Consider the following 16,867-nt stretch of genomic DNA (forward strand, 5'->3'; position numbering starts at 1 on the left):
AGGCATTTCTACAAGATATAAACAAAACCTGGGAACAGATACGAATGTAGTAACATTTATAAGATGCATCACTCTTGGATGTAAGCAAATCCCTGGCCTCTCCCGTCTTCCCATTCCCCAGTTTCCAGCCAGTGCCTCCTACTGGAGGAACTCAGGTGGAAGCAGGGGACACAGGAGCTGAGGAAAGGCAGTCGGTAGCCATCGGTGGTCACTCTCTTGTGTAGTCAAAAAAGTCTGACAGTGATGTACTGGAAGGCAGTTTAAAAAGGCAGAGATAGGGCCAGGCGAGGTTAGCTCACACCTATGATCCCAACGCTTTGGGAGGCTGAGGCAAGAGGATCGCTTGAGGTCAGGAGTTTCAGACCAGTGTGAGTAACACAGTAAGACCCTATCTCAAGAAAAAAAGAAAACATGCACACACCCACACACACCCCCAACCCCCCCCAAAAAGCAGGGATGCTGGAGCCAGGGCCAGACTGTCTAGGACTATAGACAGGCTCTGCTACTGATTAGCTATTTTCCCTAAATTTTTCTGTGCCTCAGTTTCTCAATCTATAAAATATGCATGCTAAAATTATTGCCTTGGGAAAACTGTGAGGTTCAATGAGCTGCACATGTAACAGTACTTAAAATAGTGCCTAGTACAGAGCTAAAATAATGTATTGTAATAACCATCCCTCTGGGGCCTTATGCCATACGGAATAAATACTAGCTTAACAGTAATATTCATATTAGTATCATTAATAACATGACATGTCTTTGGTAGACTGCCTTGCTCTAAGTGTTCATTCTAGGGTTGAATGATTCTATCATTGGGAGAAAATACACAACAAAATTAGATTCAGGAAGACCTCAAATCAGTTGTTTTTCAAGAAGCAACTCTAAGAAACATGTAAGAAAGCTCAGTTCTACTCTGGGGTACAAGTAGATCCACTTACATCTACTTTTGGATGCACTCATCAACACTGTAGTGGGACTGACAAATGTATGCATGGATGGGCACACATACAAGCACACAGAATACATAAAAGAACATAAATCAATGTGAACTCAAGTGAATAAGGCTGCATTTTGGGAAACAGAATTAATGGCTATTATTAATTTACTCAAGTTGCCCTTAATAGAGGGTGAGTTATTAATCAGGTATTGAAACAGTACATGCCTCAGTAAATGACAATGTATTCTTCTAATATTATTTTAAATTGGACAATAACCTTTTTAAAAAGAATGAAAAATCATCTAGACACTTTCCAGAGATGGAATTCCAGTGACTGCATTCAAAGAAGTTAAAATGTTAATGTTGTAAATCAAATGATGGGCATAAATATTTGATAACTATTGTCTATTCCCTCAGGTACTACTTTATTTTTTTATAACTGTAACTCAGTGGGCATAAAATGTATTCTGTTCACCTTTGTATTCTCCTTCAAGAATACCCTAGTACCTTTCAAAAAGAAGGCATTCAACAGATAATTGTGTTTAATAGGATGGTTCATTAGTTCTGAGGTAATCTATGAATCTAAAATGTATTCTGATTCATACAAGGAAAGAGTTACTTTACAAGTCTATAAAAAACAATGGTGGCTGGGTGCGGTGGCTCATGCCTATAATCCCAGCACTTTGGGAGGCTGAGGCGGGTGGATCACCTGAGGTTAGGAGTTCGAGACCAGCCTGACCAACATGGTGAAACCCTGTGTCTACTGAAAATACAAAATTGGATGGGTGTGGTGGCGTGCACCTGTAATCCTAGCTACTCAGGAGGCCGAGGCAGGAGAATTGCTTGAATCCGGGAGGCAGAGGTTGCAGTGAGCTGAGATCGTGCCACTGCACTCCAGCCTGGGCAACAGAGGGAGACTCCGTCTCAAAAAATAGCAACAACAACAACAACAAAAACAATGCTAATTATGACCATGCTACCGCTTGGTCCAGCCCAGCAATCATACTGTCCTTAGTTATACCTCCCAAGAATACCAGTGAAATTAATCACCAATATTTTATCTCTGTCAGTAAAAACCATACTGAGGTTTCTCACTGTTCTGTGTAGTCAGAAGGGTCTGACAGTGATGTGCTGGAAGAAATGGAACTCACTCCCAAGAGGAAAACAAAAATCAATATGTTAATACCTAGGATTCCTAAGGATGTGCATGTTAGACCATGAATAAAAAGTTTTCTTCTTCAAAATGATTACAAAGAAAACAATTCAATAGAAATACTGAAGGGGTGAGATAAAATGTGTAGTAAAGGGATTATATTTTATGTTCCTGGGTTCAGGGGGACTGTCACACTTTTAGTTCAGGTAAAACCATACCTTAGGCTCAGTTTGTTATTGGGGACTCGCTTTAAAGATAAAATAAACCTTGGCTGCATCAAGCTTTAATCTTTCTGAATCAGATGTATTTTAAAATGTATTCTTTTCTACTGATGTTAAGATATTCATTTTTTAATGTGTTCTGCTTTAAAAGATTTAATAAAATGATCAGTGGAAAAATAAATTATGTGTACTAGATAACAGAAGCAGAAACCATTCAACTGGCGGAGGTTGTGTATCCCCTATGCGAAAACTTTGGCATTAGAAGTGTCTCAGATTTTGGACTGTTTAGAATTGTGAAATATTTGCACATACATAATGAGACATCTTAGGGATAGGGCCCAAGTCTGAACACAAAATTCATTTATGTTTCATATACACTGTATATAAATAATCTGAAGGTAATTTCATACACTATTTGAAATAACTGTATATGGAACAAAGTTTGTGTACACTGAACTATCAAAAAGCAATGGTGTCAGGTGTGAAATTTTCTGCTTGTGAGGTCATGTCAGAACTCAAAGTTTTGGATTCTACACCATTTTGGATTTTTAATTTTCAAATTAGAGATGCTCAACCTGTCCTAAGAAATGGTAAGTAGTTCCAAAATGCACCATATAATTTTGCTCTTAATTATACGTTGTCTTTCATTGTCTATTATAAAGGAGTTGGCTAGATTAAAAACAAGGCAGTGTGAAAACAGACCTACTGACACCAATCAAGAAGTTTCCATTTCCAAATCTCTGCTTTTTAGTACAAAACAAATGTTTTGCAGCCAAGGTATATTTACAATCATTTTGTACTGGCTTATTATCTGCCAAAACAGTGTAGACATAACCTTAGGATGGCATTTTAGCAGTGTTTTTCAGGATGAGCATTTCTCCCATAATTAAATAAAACCCGAACACTTGTGCCAGAGAAATACACACTGGTTGATGGTTTCTGAGAATAGCAATGCTGCTAAAAAATTCAATTCCGTTTATCATAAGAGATAACTGGTCACAGAACAGTGGTCTAAGCTTCTCTCAACACTAAAATCTGGGTGTATTTAACAGTTTTGTAGTTTGCTGAAACAACTGGACTAGGTAACATGGTGATTGAAATATTTTTCTTAACTCACTATTTCCTCAGAAATGGTACTGTTTCTGAAGACTCTGAATGGGGTGGAGGTGGCCTTTACTCCATAAGCCCATCTACTAAAGTCTGCCGCAAAGAGGTTAAGGGCAGTCATTAAGTACATTCCTATACTTTCTGTTCCTCTAAAAATAATCTAGTGCAATTGGGGATGAGGTGAAAAGATTTAGAACAGGAGTTTTCTAAAAACAACTCACAACTTTGTATAAAATGATAAGGAAAGAAACCCACCACAAAGGTCCCCTTAAATGTATTTTAAGTATTAGAATTCATTTATATGATGATAGTGTAGGAGGAGCTGAAGTGGGATGTTCTAGGTTTTAAGGGGGTTATAATAGGATGGATAATGCACATCAATAATATGAAGACAACAGAAGTCTTAAATGGAGTCATACATTGATCAAATACCACCAATAATTGGGAACAGTGGAGGGATCTATGGTGACTGTCTCTGTCGTCTGTGCTCTCAGGAATGCAGGTTTCTGCTTCCTATTTACTTGGCTAGCAATCTTCTCCCTTTCCACTTTTCTATTATTGAATTTCTCTTCCCCCTACCCTCAGCATCTTTCAGCTCTTCTTTTCTACTAGCAGGGCTTACTCTTTGTTTGCAACCAACCAACCTTCCTGAAGCAGGGCTACAAGGTCAAGGTCAAACACTCAGGTTCAGTGTTGGAGTCATCTTTGACTCCTCTTTTTCTTTGCCTCTCACATTGACTCACTCAAACAATTCACTTGAATACCCCTGGAATCTCTTTCTGCCTCCCGTTCCCACTGTCAGCTCTCTCAATTCCGGTTCTTATCTTCTCATACCTGATGTCCACAGGGGCTTTCCACTCCATTCCATACATAGCTGCCAAGAAGATCTCTCTAAGTGCTGCTTTTATCACTGTGTAACCCCATCCCAAATCTTCAACGGCTCCTCATTATTTTCAAGTACATATTTATTTGCTCTGCACTAAACATTCTCCCAATTCTGACTCACAGCTACACTTTACCTTCATCTTCCATAAACACAGTCCTCTATTCCTGCCAATCTGATAGACTTGTTACCATCCACCTTTCTCCTGTGCTTGCCTTAATCCCTTTGCTTTATCTCCCCCAGCTGTCCATTTAATTATGTGTAAGTCACAATCCCCGCTACATACGGTGGTCAGGTATAAAGGAGGGAAGTGAGCAAATTTTAGTGGATAATGGCAATGACTGTTGGCCTCAGACTCAGGGCTCAACAGGGAAAGGACAGGACAGTCATTTGGAGAACAAGCATCTAAGAGGGCAACCACTAATCAACTCTGACCAATTGTTCTCATGGAGGGAGGCTAGCTTGATGTCTCCAAGTCCTCTAAATTTTCAGAAGTCAGAAATCTGTATTTATTTGAAGTTTTAATCTTCAAATATTAGCCATGAATTGAACTGTAAAATATAATATAGGTCAACAAAATATAGGCCAAACAAAGGATCTCTGCAGGTTGGATGTCACCCAGAGACTGCTAGTTTCAGCTTCTAGTGGTGCCTAAGTAAGCCCTTCATTGAAAACCATCTTTGTTTTTCTTTCCCCTGTGCTTGGTCTCCAGAACATGCCTGCTAATATTTTCTCCCTTCCCTAGTTTCACACATTCATTTTTGTGTGTCACTCATCACTCAAGTGGAGTTTCATCATTTCATTGAATGATTCCTTTTAAAATCACTTGCACTATTTCTTATTCCTTAAATTGTTATATCTTTACAACTAGAGCATAAGCTCCTTGAGGACAGGAGTTGTATACCATAATTTCCTACAATTCCCACAGTATCTTCCAAAGTACATTCCCAAACAAACACTTATTTAAGGTTGTAAGATGCATCCTGGCAGTTTCAAAAGCACAGACAGTTTTTAAAAAGAAAATATGAGCTCCATTTATTTGACAGCAGTCTTGGACGATCTGTCATCTTATTCAGCCACACATACATGTGTAGGAGTAAGCTGTCTTCCATAGAGACTTTTATAATGTGTACACTCCTATAACAAGCAACTTGCACAGTCTTTTCTATTCATCTAAAACAAGGCGTGAGAACAGCCTAGTGTTTAAGAGTGCAGGCTATGGAGACAGACTGCCTGGGTTCCTATCTAGGCTCTAACACTTACTGTCCATGTGACCTTAAACAAGTTATACAACTTCTATACCTTTTGGTTTCCTAATGTGTAAAAGAAGAATGATAGTAGCTACCTCAGAGGACAGCTGTGAGAATTACATTAGTACATATAAAGTACTCAGTGCCTAACACACAGCAGATTATAAATGTCAGTCATTATCATCTTAGGTTAGATAACATATCTGTAGAAAGAGCTGCTATAAAAATGTATAATGCATTTTAAAGAACATTCAAAATGGTTTCAGAAAAGTGAGAAGCAGAACAGCAATCTTTTAGGCTTATGTTCCAGCCTCTAATCACACTCCAAAACACTAAAACGCACTTGGAGGTACCGTGTTCCTATATCACTGATCTTAGAAGGTTTACAGGTTTTAGTTCTCATTGCACCAAAAATATGTGTATATACACATCCAGATAACTTCAGTCATCTCTGTTATTGGCACAGAATACATCCTCAACAACCATTGTGAGAATAAATGAACAAGCTGTTCTACTTGTTATATTAGACAATTTTGGTACTAGAGATCTTCAAGATCTTTTCTTTGCTGGAATGTACACAGGTTCAGCTATCTCTGACCCTCTTCAGTGTCCTCCAACTACAGCCACTATAATACACAATGATCTCCAGTGGGGATGCTTTGCTGTTCTTTATATGACCTGACCTAATTAATTTCAAAACGAAAGGAAACACAATACCTTATAGTACCTGCACAACTTAAATGACGGATAAACTGAACAGTATGAACTTCGTGGAGGTCCCAACATAAAGCATTGTATTTTTGTCAATTCCCTGACCTCAGACAAAACCCTTAAAAATATTTGGAACAAATCCCAGAATTTTCAGGTCACTTTCAGCTATTAAAAGTCTACCTAGTTTAAAATGCCAATCACACACCTGAATTAGGACTTCCCCAGGAAATCTCCTGGCTCCAGGAGAACGGGGAGGGGGAAAACAGGGAGCGGGTCTTTACAATGCCAAAGCTGGGAGTACAGGCCAATCCAAGTATCTCTGTGCCTGCTGCCAATTTCCTCCAATTTTTTGTTTGTTTGTTTGTTTGCCTACTTACGCAGGTATAGGGCACAGCAGTAAATATATGCCCCAAATATTTCTTACTTCTCACTAAGGAGAAGACATTTCTTGTAAGTAACGACCCCCATGTTTGGAAGGACTGTTCATTCACTCCTCTTACTCCAACCCACAGGAATGGAGTTGGAGAAAGGTGAGTAGTTAGTTTGGGGCTCGTTCCTGGCCCTTCTTTCACAAGGCCTAAAACCTCTCATTTAGAGAATAGAAGACAGAATGGGGGAGGTACAACTAACTGCCCATGGTTATGTTTTTCTTTTTTCTTTGTTCCTGCTAACTCTACACAAGACTCAATGTCGTTCTCAGAGGATGTCATAGGCAGGGGTGATATTCAAAACATTTAACAGGCAGGGGTGCCACCTAATCAGAGGGGATGTGCCCTCCAGGTGCTGAAGGGTACTCAGGTGGTTGGGTTACAGGCTTTTTCCTGACAGTAGGAAGTATCTTGGTGCTTTAGTATAAAGAAGGCAAACCAGTTGAGTATCACTCCTGCTTGCAGGCACACCTCAGAGGGTCCCGAGCAAAGGCATCTCTACCATATTCTCCCCTGATGTGAGAGACTGTCCCAGGCCTACCTTATGCAACCCCTCTCTGTTACTGTCCAACAGTCTTTTGCCTGAGCACATGGATCTATTTTCTATTTATCCACTTGACCCTTGGGAAACTCATACATCTTTATAATGCCCAACTAAGAGTACAGCAGGCCATTCTGAGTCTCTCCATGCTGCCAACTTCCTTCAGTTTTCTTTTTTGCCTGGTCAGATAGGTAAAGGATCCAGCAATAAATTGATGTTTAAAATATTTCTTGTTTCTTGCCAAAGAAGAAGAAGACATCTTTTGCATGTACCTCCCTCAATCTTTAACAGTGCTTCTCTTGGAGCTGCCTTCACTTCCCTTGACATGGGACATAGATAAAGAATGAGAATTACTTCTCTCCTTTCCTCCCTGGGACACAGAGAAAAGGCAAAATATTCCAGATGTGTGGATAGCCTATGATAACCCTCTACCAAAGGATGACTTGAGATTGGAGTGGGGATAAGAGGAGGAACTCCTGGAGTGTTAGATAATAGTTGTATTAGGGCTATCTCTTTAGAAATCCTGAGATGGGTGTGGCCCAAACTAGAAGTAGTTTCTTGGTGGCTTTCCCTTTAGAATGTCTGAATTTAAGGTTGTGTCTTCAAATTGCAGACACCATCACCAATTCTAGGCAATAGGAAAAATCTTCAATATCTTCTTATATTTATTTATCTTAAAATGCATCAGAAATAATTAAATGTTATATTTTGTGAATGAAAAATGGACATCAAATACACATGGAATAAAAAAATTAAGAAAGCATAAATCTACTGGTGATTATTTGGAGATGCTGCTTAACCATTGTGCATATATTTAAGTTTAATTAGAAACTGGAAGGCTTTAGAATGTTATTCTAAAATACACTGTATTAGTATTAAGACATCACAGTGATTCAGTGCAAATAACAATGCAAGAAAGTTTTCTTATTTTTTAGGGATTCTGTTTTATTAAAAGTATATATTTTTGCTCAAATGTCATAAGAAACTCAGTCTTAGTGTAAGCTGATTTGCTATAATTGGAATAGGCTTATTTCAGTCATTTTACCCCGTTAAATTATGATACCAACATTCAAACATCTGTTAAACCATAGCATCTGTTTCATATTTGGGACGCATCCCTACAAATTAGAAAAGTGTTCTTTTTAATGAGTTCTGATTTAATAAGGAATCCTTTTTTTATGACTGCTATGCCAAAGAAAGAAAACGAGAAGACGAATCCACTCTTTACCAGCCCCCCATGCAGCAAAGTACCCCAAAGGTTCACACATTTTTAACAAAAAAAACTGTTTAAAGATAAATATCACATATTGAAAGTTGGTTTTACATTTTAGTATTGTTTAATATTTAAGAAATCATACGTATTTTTGTATATATGTATGCCCACATACATACACACCCAATTATATAACCAGCACAAGCAGAGGGTCGTACACCCATATTATTCAAGAAAAATAATCACTTCGTTCAAATAAATTATCTTGACAATCTATACAGTCTTAGAGTTACTAGACAAATGCATGACCTCACAGTCTGTCTGTTTACTAGGATTTGTTTACAACTCTAACTCCAAAGGAACTCTCTTGTCAGATCTTCACTGTTTCAGCTGTATCTGGAGTAGTACTTTGCACTGACTCATGCAGTTCTTTTTAGAACTATTCCCTGCTGTCTTCATTAGTTTTCCTTAGAGTTTCCCAGTCACTTGTAGCACTCTATTGTGGTCTGAATTTGTCCTACACAGGAAGCATGTCAATGTACTGTCAGACAACAATGGGTTAGTTTGTTCCATTGTTTATTAATTTTACTTTTTAAGGACTTTGTATTTTTATATTTCTAATTTGGACCTGGTAATCTTTAAAAACTGAATTTAAAGATATTATATATTTTAAATGCATAAGTTTTTATGATACAAATTACCATAAAATTTAGAAATTTTAGAATATGATTGGTTATTCCATTAAGTTAAATAAACTACAAAAAATTTACAAAAGAACTCAAAGGGAGCTCATTGAAAGGAAACCAGAAAAATGAGAGAAAAGAAAAAAAAGTTTAGTATGAGATTTTTGGTCATCCACTTTCTACCTCCTAATTTATCTTACCAACAGAGAAAACTGCTACTAGAATGTCCAGGTGCTGAAAACATTTCTTCTGTATGTTTCCTGGAGTTAGGGCAGTCACAGGCTGGCAGAGAAAGCCACTGCCTCGCCCACTCTAGCAACAGGTGCTTCCGGTGTCTTCCTCCCCAATCCATCCCCCACCAATAAGGGCTCTGTTCCTCACCAGCTTTATGAAAGCACGTTTTCTACTTTGCCAATGGAAGAGTAGCATTTTACACAAATGTCACATCAAATGTACAACTGATTCATCTCATAAAATCAGATTTTAGAACATGTCATATTAATTCTTCACCAGGAAAACAAAAATTCAAACATCAACCATCTGATGTAAAAGCAGCGCATTCTGGAGATTTATAGATGGTTTATGGGAATCAGAAAAGGGGAAAATAACCACAGCTATTCTTTTGTGTTCAGGCTGGACTTACATAGCCAATCGAAGTAACCTTATTTTAAAATATTACCTGTGAAAAAAATTTTGCAATATCGCCAGGTAACCGTTCCCAATGCTTAATGACTCTTAGTGGCAAAATTCAGTTTTCCTAAATTAAAGGTTAACCTTCTCATTGTTGAAAATTAGATGTAACTCGTTTTATGGTCACAGGAGAGATGGTGCAGTTTAGGAAACACTATTAGAATATTTTGCGATTTCCACCTCTGCAGATCTTATCTCTATATATTCTTAGGAACTTGCCTCTGCCAGTTGAAAGAGTGCAGACTTTCCACAGCGTTTTACAGGCTCAGCACCACCCAACTGCGAAGTGTTTGAAGAAATCTATATTAAAGACAATCCACATAGAGAATATTAGTTGTGATACCAGAATCTTTGCTTCTCATTCATACACATTCAGGAATTTTTCTTAGTTTTTGAGAGTATCATTGCTCTCGTGTACCAAATAACAAAACACGTCACATCTGGGATGATCATTTTGAGAACCATTTTCAGTAAATGACCTCAAAAATAATAACAAAAGTAGGTATGGCTGTTTAATAGTAAGAATATTGTCTTAGATATTCCAGGCTTTAAATTTAACTCTATAACCTTAAAGTGAGAAATGTATTTCAATTTCTATTTAAGTACTAACTTAACAACTAGTCAAATATAAAAGAGATTTAGAGTTATTTTGCATTTACCAAACAATTTTTTTTTTTGAGGAATATATTTGGGATCTCTGTGGAAAGACAGCATCAAGTCAGTCAACAAATTTTGTTTAGAATCCAACATATATGTGCAAGGCCATATGACAGCAGCTTAGGAACCTAAGAGTTTTATATAAAACACTGACCCTGGCTTTCAGAGTATGCTCTAATGTACATGCAAAGACTGATAATCAAGATCACAAATCTGAGTTGTACAGTTAATGGCTTATGCTGTATTGCAGTATATAACATATGTACGACATTAACATTGACTACATAATTTTCTGTACATTTGGCTAAATAGTGGCTGGGCATTGATAAAAATGAACAGCACTGCCTTTTCTCATTTTTTTGATAAAAACTTCATTTTCAATTTCTAGCCTCGATAAGAGCTGAGAAGGACATACATTCTTAAAGACATTTATAAAGCATCTTTACCTGGAGAAGTTCTGTCATTGTTAAGAGTAGATAGCTATGGTCTAAGCTTTTAGATTCTTTGTGATTCTGAATTCTTTCTCAGTTAAAAACAAAGCTATTTCTCATTTCCATTTAGTAGGTAATCCTGCTTATGACTATATCCTTAAAGGTGACCACAGATCCCACAGGTGATTCTATGAAGTTGCTAGCTCCCAGAGACACTGGGTGCTTTGTGCTAGAGGAGATTTTCCCTAGAATACTTGCTGAATAACAGGTCTTTGTAGAAGCATGTATTTAATAATGGCCTACCTAGGCCACTGAAAAGGGCCTAGCTTAAGGAAGTTCCTCCTAGGCACTATCAGTTTTAACAGAGCGTTTTTCTATTCATCTCTATCATTTACTTTTTCTTTAGAAGATGAATTTATGGGGCTCAATCTTTCTGAAGTTTGGAATATTTTCTTCTTGCCGAATTTTCACTGATAAATGCTACTTCTGCCTTTTCTAGACATGTTGAATTCAATTACTCACCTTATCAGGAGACTAAGAGAAAACAAACACATTAATACCACTGGCTCTCAGTGCTTCAGGGAATGAAGGACTGAACATAAATGCCAGTGCCTTGAATCAACGCAAAGAATATGGCCTTTGTGCCAGACAGGCAAGCTTTCATTACTTGCTGCTGTGTGGACTTAAGCAAATAAGATTTTGAGCCTCATTTACCTTCAAAATACGAACAGTAATACCTGCCCGGAATTATGCTGTTAAGATTAGGTTGGATGCTAGTGTAGGGCAGTGCTGAAGAGATATTATGCTCTAAATAAATGGCCCAATTATTACTAATAATGATTTACCTTTAACACTTAAACATAAACACCTTTTTAGTACAATTCCAAAAATTAGTTACACACTGAAGTGGAAGAGAATTAAAAGTAGCAGTGTCTGCAGATAGTTATTAAATTTAGTAATTTGGAGAGCATTAAATTTGTCGCATAATCCCATGACACGCTCAAGAATTACTGAAGGACCACAAGCTGGGTAGCGCTGCACTTCACACCCATGCTGTTTTTCTGCTTCTTCCACCGGCTCCCTCTGCTGTTGCTTTTGAAACCTCACTGCAGGTTTTCGTTCCCTGTGTATGTCACTCCCACATATCCTGTGCCCAATGCAGTGCATGGCACACTGAGAGGCTCATGAACGACTGACTGCATGGATGCACTACCTGCCCTTAGAGTTAAAGCACAGCTGTCAGAGAGGAGGCTTGAGAATGGTCCCCTTCGGTTTAGTAAGAACCGTTTTCCTTATTGCCTCTGGGAGGATTTTCACCTGCTTGCAGGTACAGGGAAGCATTTTAAATGCTCAAGGTTGCTGGAAGCCTGATTCCCAAAAGGGCATGTGTGGGGGGAGGTTCAACATATTTTAGTAGTCCGACATTTCCAGAATCTCCTAACAGTAACATTTTTATGGCATTACACAGTGTGAGGTATGATTTCTAAAAGTTAAATCAAAAACTTAATTTGAGGGAAGGAAGTGTGGAAAACAGAGCATATGTTAATTTCCATGGCTTGGTCCTTATCTTAACTTCTTTGCAGCATTTGACAGTGCTAGTCTTTCTTTAGGAAAACTCCTTCCTGCCCTTCCATTACCGCAGGGTCCTTGCTTTCCTCGTATGTCTCAGGCCACTCCTCGTGGTTCTTCTTTGCTGGCTCTTCTTTCCATAACAATCCCTTCAATGTTTTTCCTTAGTATTTTGTCTTAGGGCCCTCTCTCATCTATGCTGATGGCTTCAATTTCAAGCACAGCTAGTACAACAATGATATGTTATATCACTGTTTACTCCTGGCCATGCTGTTCTGCCTAAGAGACATATACATCCTTTCAGATAGGAACAATATAGTTAACATCTGTTTTCCAATGACTGGTCAGTCTGGAGGGCGGTGTGTGTTTGCTAGGTTGGTAGGTAGAGGGCACTAGTGGGCCAGACTGCATAGGATGTTCATGGGCGTGCTTCTTATTTTCCTCAAATTGGATAGGGCTTGCCAATAAGTTAATTTCACTGTAGTCTCTCTTTTGACTATTATGTGATGTTCGGATAAACAATATTCATCCATAAAGGCTAGCTACAGGGTGGATGTGATAGTACATGAGGCACAGCTAAAGTGCTAAGAAAAATGATCATCCTGGATATTAAATTGCTAATTTTATGGCTGTCTGAGGTGGGTGAACAAACAGGTGGTAAAGACCAGAATCAAATTAGGTAATGGTGGAAGTCTTTTGCAATTATAAAGGTATTGTAAATATTGTAGTTTGGGAGAAGATGACTGATAATTGTTAAAAGAATAAGTGAGTCAAAGAGCAAATAAGGTGTTCCTTTCCTTATCTTCCTTATCTAAAAAGAAACATTAGTGCTTCCAATAAAACACATAATACATCCACTGATTAGTTACAGTGTAAGTATTTTTTTTTTTTTTGAGATGGAGTCTCACTCTGTCACCAGGCTGGAGTGCAGTGGTATCATCTCGGCTCACTGCAAGCTCCGCCTCCCGGGTTCACGCCATTCTCCTGCCTCAGCCTCCCGAGTAGCTGGGACTACAGGCGCCCGCCACCATGCCTGGCTAATGTTTTTTGTATTTTTAGTAGAGACAGGGTTTCACCGTGCTCACCAGGATGGTCTCGATCTTCTGACCTCGTGATCTGCCTGCCTCGGCCTCCCAAAGTGCTGCGATTATAGGCGTGAGCCACAGTGTAAGTATATGGTGTTTTTAATTGACTGTAATATTGTGTAACAAACTGAGCATTCCCTCATGAAAATAAATGGATTAAATTTATACCTACTGCTTATATACAATGGTGACAATATTTTAATTTTGGTGACATTATAGTTATATTTATATAGGCAAAGTAAATATCTTTGAAGGGAAGTTTTAAAGTCCAAATCTATCTAAATCACCCAGATTAGCTCTGTGTCTTTAAGGTAAATATAATTTTTCAATGCAAAGATATCCTCTAGGTGTAAGAGTCAGCCACAGAGCAGATCAGAGAATATGTGGATTGGTCATGGCTTTTAAGCCTGTTAAATAATTAAAGACAACAGTTCCTTTCTGACATTATATTTGGTCATTAGTCTTTGGTAAACCAGATCTAAAAAGTGACTGATGTGTCACTACCTGTAAACAGAAGATGCAGTTAGGAAACTCATTCTGACCAACTTAATGAATCAGAGCCTAGAAACACAGAGTAGATGGCACTTTGGATGGGCCAGGCTGAATCTGGATGAGATATGACTGTCACCTTGGAATGGGAGACAGGCTGAAACTGGGGGTGGGGAGTGAGAAACTGTCTCTGCGTTCTGTATTTCTTTCAAAATCCTGATTTTTCTCCTCTTAAATGTAAACATTTATGAGGTACCTACAAACAAATATGTTTATTCAGCTTCACGGTTCCATATAGATTAATTTTAATGAGTTTTTCAATGATCAGATTTGGTTAAGAAGGAAAAATATCTTTCTCATCTTGCAAGGAAGAGATCAGGACTCAATGAAAAAAACAAAACAAAACAAAACATTTCCACTTAAAGAAATTACCAGGGTTTACTGTTAAAAGTATGTTTCTCAGATAAACATTTCACACGATAAATAACCCATTTCCAAGAGAAAATCTAGTTAACTTCTTCCCAGCGTTATAAGCGTTTGTAAATAAAATGAACAGAAATAGTTTCTGAGAATTTTGCATGCCTGATCTTAAAATGATATTACAAAGCTAAATATTTTTAAAAGATAAATTGTTTCCTAGCTTATATAAACACCCACTTCTCTTTAAGTGTACATAATAGGACAAGGAATCCCTCTGAAAAGAGAAGGGCTATAAAGTGCTCCACTCAGTAATTTTCTATTATACATCAATCCCTTCCTCTCTTGACCCTTCCACCGTGAAGTCCCAGAGATATTAATAAGTGCCTTACCAATAATGATTTAATAATTTGGGTTTTTTAAAAAAACACATAACTACAGAGCCGTGGTCTCAAACTGTGGTTCTCTAATAGGAAACTTGTTGGAAATACAAATTCTCAGGCCCAGCACCGGATTTAATCAGTCAGAAGCTTTGGCGGTGTGGCCCAGCAATCTGTGTGTAAACAGCCTTCTAGGTGACTCTGATGTATTATAAAGTTTGAGAACCTTTGCTTTTGACTAATTAAAACAAGAATTTCAAGAGTCTTTGGGTTTTCTCAAAGGTGATGGTGTTTTACGAAATAATTCTAAGAGCTTTAGGGATATCGCAGTGAGTAATTACAGCCTATTCTATTTCTATTGCAATACACATGCTCATAGCAGATTTTAGTAGATATTTTTATTAGTTCATCTAGTTAGCTCTTATTTAGCCTTAAATAAAACCAGCCCAGTATTGGTCTGACAATGTGGTCAGATTGTAAGATGTTAAAGATTGAAAGTTAGGGTACTGTTGGGTTAGAGGAGGAAAGTGAAGAGAGAGGTTATGTATCCTTTGAGAACCATGAACTACTCTTGTATAAAGACACATAACATTTACAGCTAAATAGCCAAAGATACAATAATTTAATTTGCTGAGGAACTAGGGCTATTACCAATGGTTGCAAAATATAACCAGGAAAAGTTATATACTTGTGGGGACTGCATCTCATTCTAGGGCAAAACAGAACATGTATATTTTTACACCATCCATTTTATTTTGGTCTTTCTGTCATATATGCCTTCCTATATTTTGAAACAACTCCTAATTAAGCATACAAATTAATAATTTTTTAAAAGGCTCCTCGAATCCTGCATACACTTTATAGCTAAAAACCCCAAGAGTCCTCAGGAGATGAGTGCTGTAGAGCAAAGGGGCAACCTCTGGAAATGCCACCCTGCATGACTCTCTCCTCTGAGTAAGAAGTTCTTTTCTTCTCTAGAAAAAAAAACTTAGTATAATTAAGAGGCAATGACCAAATCTCATTCAAGAATTAGTGTACTGAGCAGCAAGGACAAATTAGTTTATGAAAGGCATGGGATCTCATCCTGCAGAATCACAGGATGGTGGCTATTACACCACCAAACTGGTCCCTTAGAGCTGTCCCCAGCGCTTCAGGAGCTAACAAGTGTGATGCTGGTGTTGCTAAAATAACAATCATGGCCAGGCATGGTGGCTCTCACCTGCAATCCCAGCACTTTGGGAGGCTAAGGAGGGCAGATCACCTGATGTCAGGAGTTTGTGACCAGCCTGACCAACATGGCGAAACCCCGTCTCAACTAAAAATGTAAAAATTAGCCGGGCGTGGTGGTGGACACCTGTAATCCCAGCTACTCAGGAGGCTGAGGCAGGAGAATCGCTTGAACCTGGGAGGTGAAGGTTGCACGGAGCCGAGATGGTACCACTGCACTCTAGCCTGGGTAACAAGGGCGAAACTCCGTCTCAAAAAAAAAAAAAAAAAAATCATACACTGAATCATAGGCTGAGCGGTGATAAGAGTTAGAACCAGCATGAGCTGAGATATTCCATTATTCCGTACTGGTATTTTAAGTTGAGCTGGATACTCTTGGTAGTCAATGCATATGTAAATATCAGATGTGTCAAAGATGAGCCACTACCTTTCTAATATTCCTGCTATGCAGTACAGAATTTAATCAAACAGAATACATGGCAAATCAATTCTGCTTTGAAAAAAACGTTTCTGAAAAGTTGGATAGAACTGGCTCAGACATCAACATTAAAAATAAATTTAGTCAATATGGCAAAATTCCTTTTTAACTCTGAAGAATTAATGGGCATCAATAACTGGAAGAAAGCAAGAAAGTATTATTAACAAAACTATTTCACCTAGACAGTGAAAATAACAGCTTCCTTATTATAATGGAAAATTGGAACAAAATCTTAATTTATTCAGATTAATTAAGCAAATTTTTCTTTATGAAATAACATTATATATTTTTGTTAACAGTTTTATACAATAGCCCTC

The 16,867-nt window shown here is 37.9% G+C and overlaps 1 protein-coding gene across 20 annotated transcripts in view; it reads right to left on the reverse strand.

Annotated features, from left to right (window-relative positions):
• The window catches only part of BBX (BBX high mobility group box domain containing), a 271,264-nt gene that overhangs the window by 43,091 nt on the left and 211,306 nt on the right, over nucleotides 1-16,867 (reverse strand). For all 20 annotated transcript variants that reach the window (XM_074033524.1, XM_074033529.1, XM_074033521.1 and 17 more), the window contains one exon: nucleotides 10,037-10,117. In XM_074033524.1, the coding sequence (XP_073889625.1) occupies nucleotides 10,037-10,117 (81 nt within the window). The remainder of the gene's footprint in view (nucleotides 1-10,036; nucleotides 10,118-16,867) is intronic.

This window comes from Macaca fascicularis, chromosome 2, assembly GCF_037993035.2.
Source record: "Macaca fascicularis isolate 582-1 chromosome 2, T2T-MFA8v1.1".
In the NCBI taxonomy this organism is placed as follows: domain Eukaryota; kingdom Metazoa; phylum Chordata; class Mammalia; order Primates; family Cercopithecidae; genus Macaca; species Macaca fascicularis.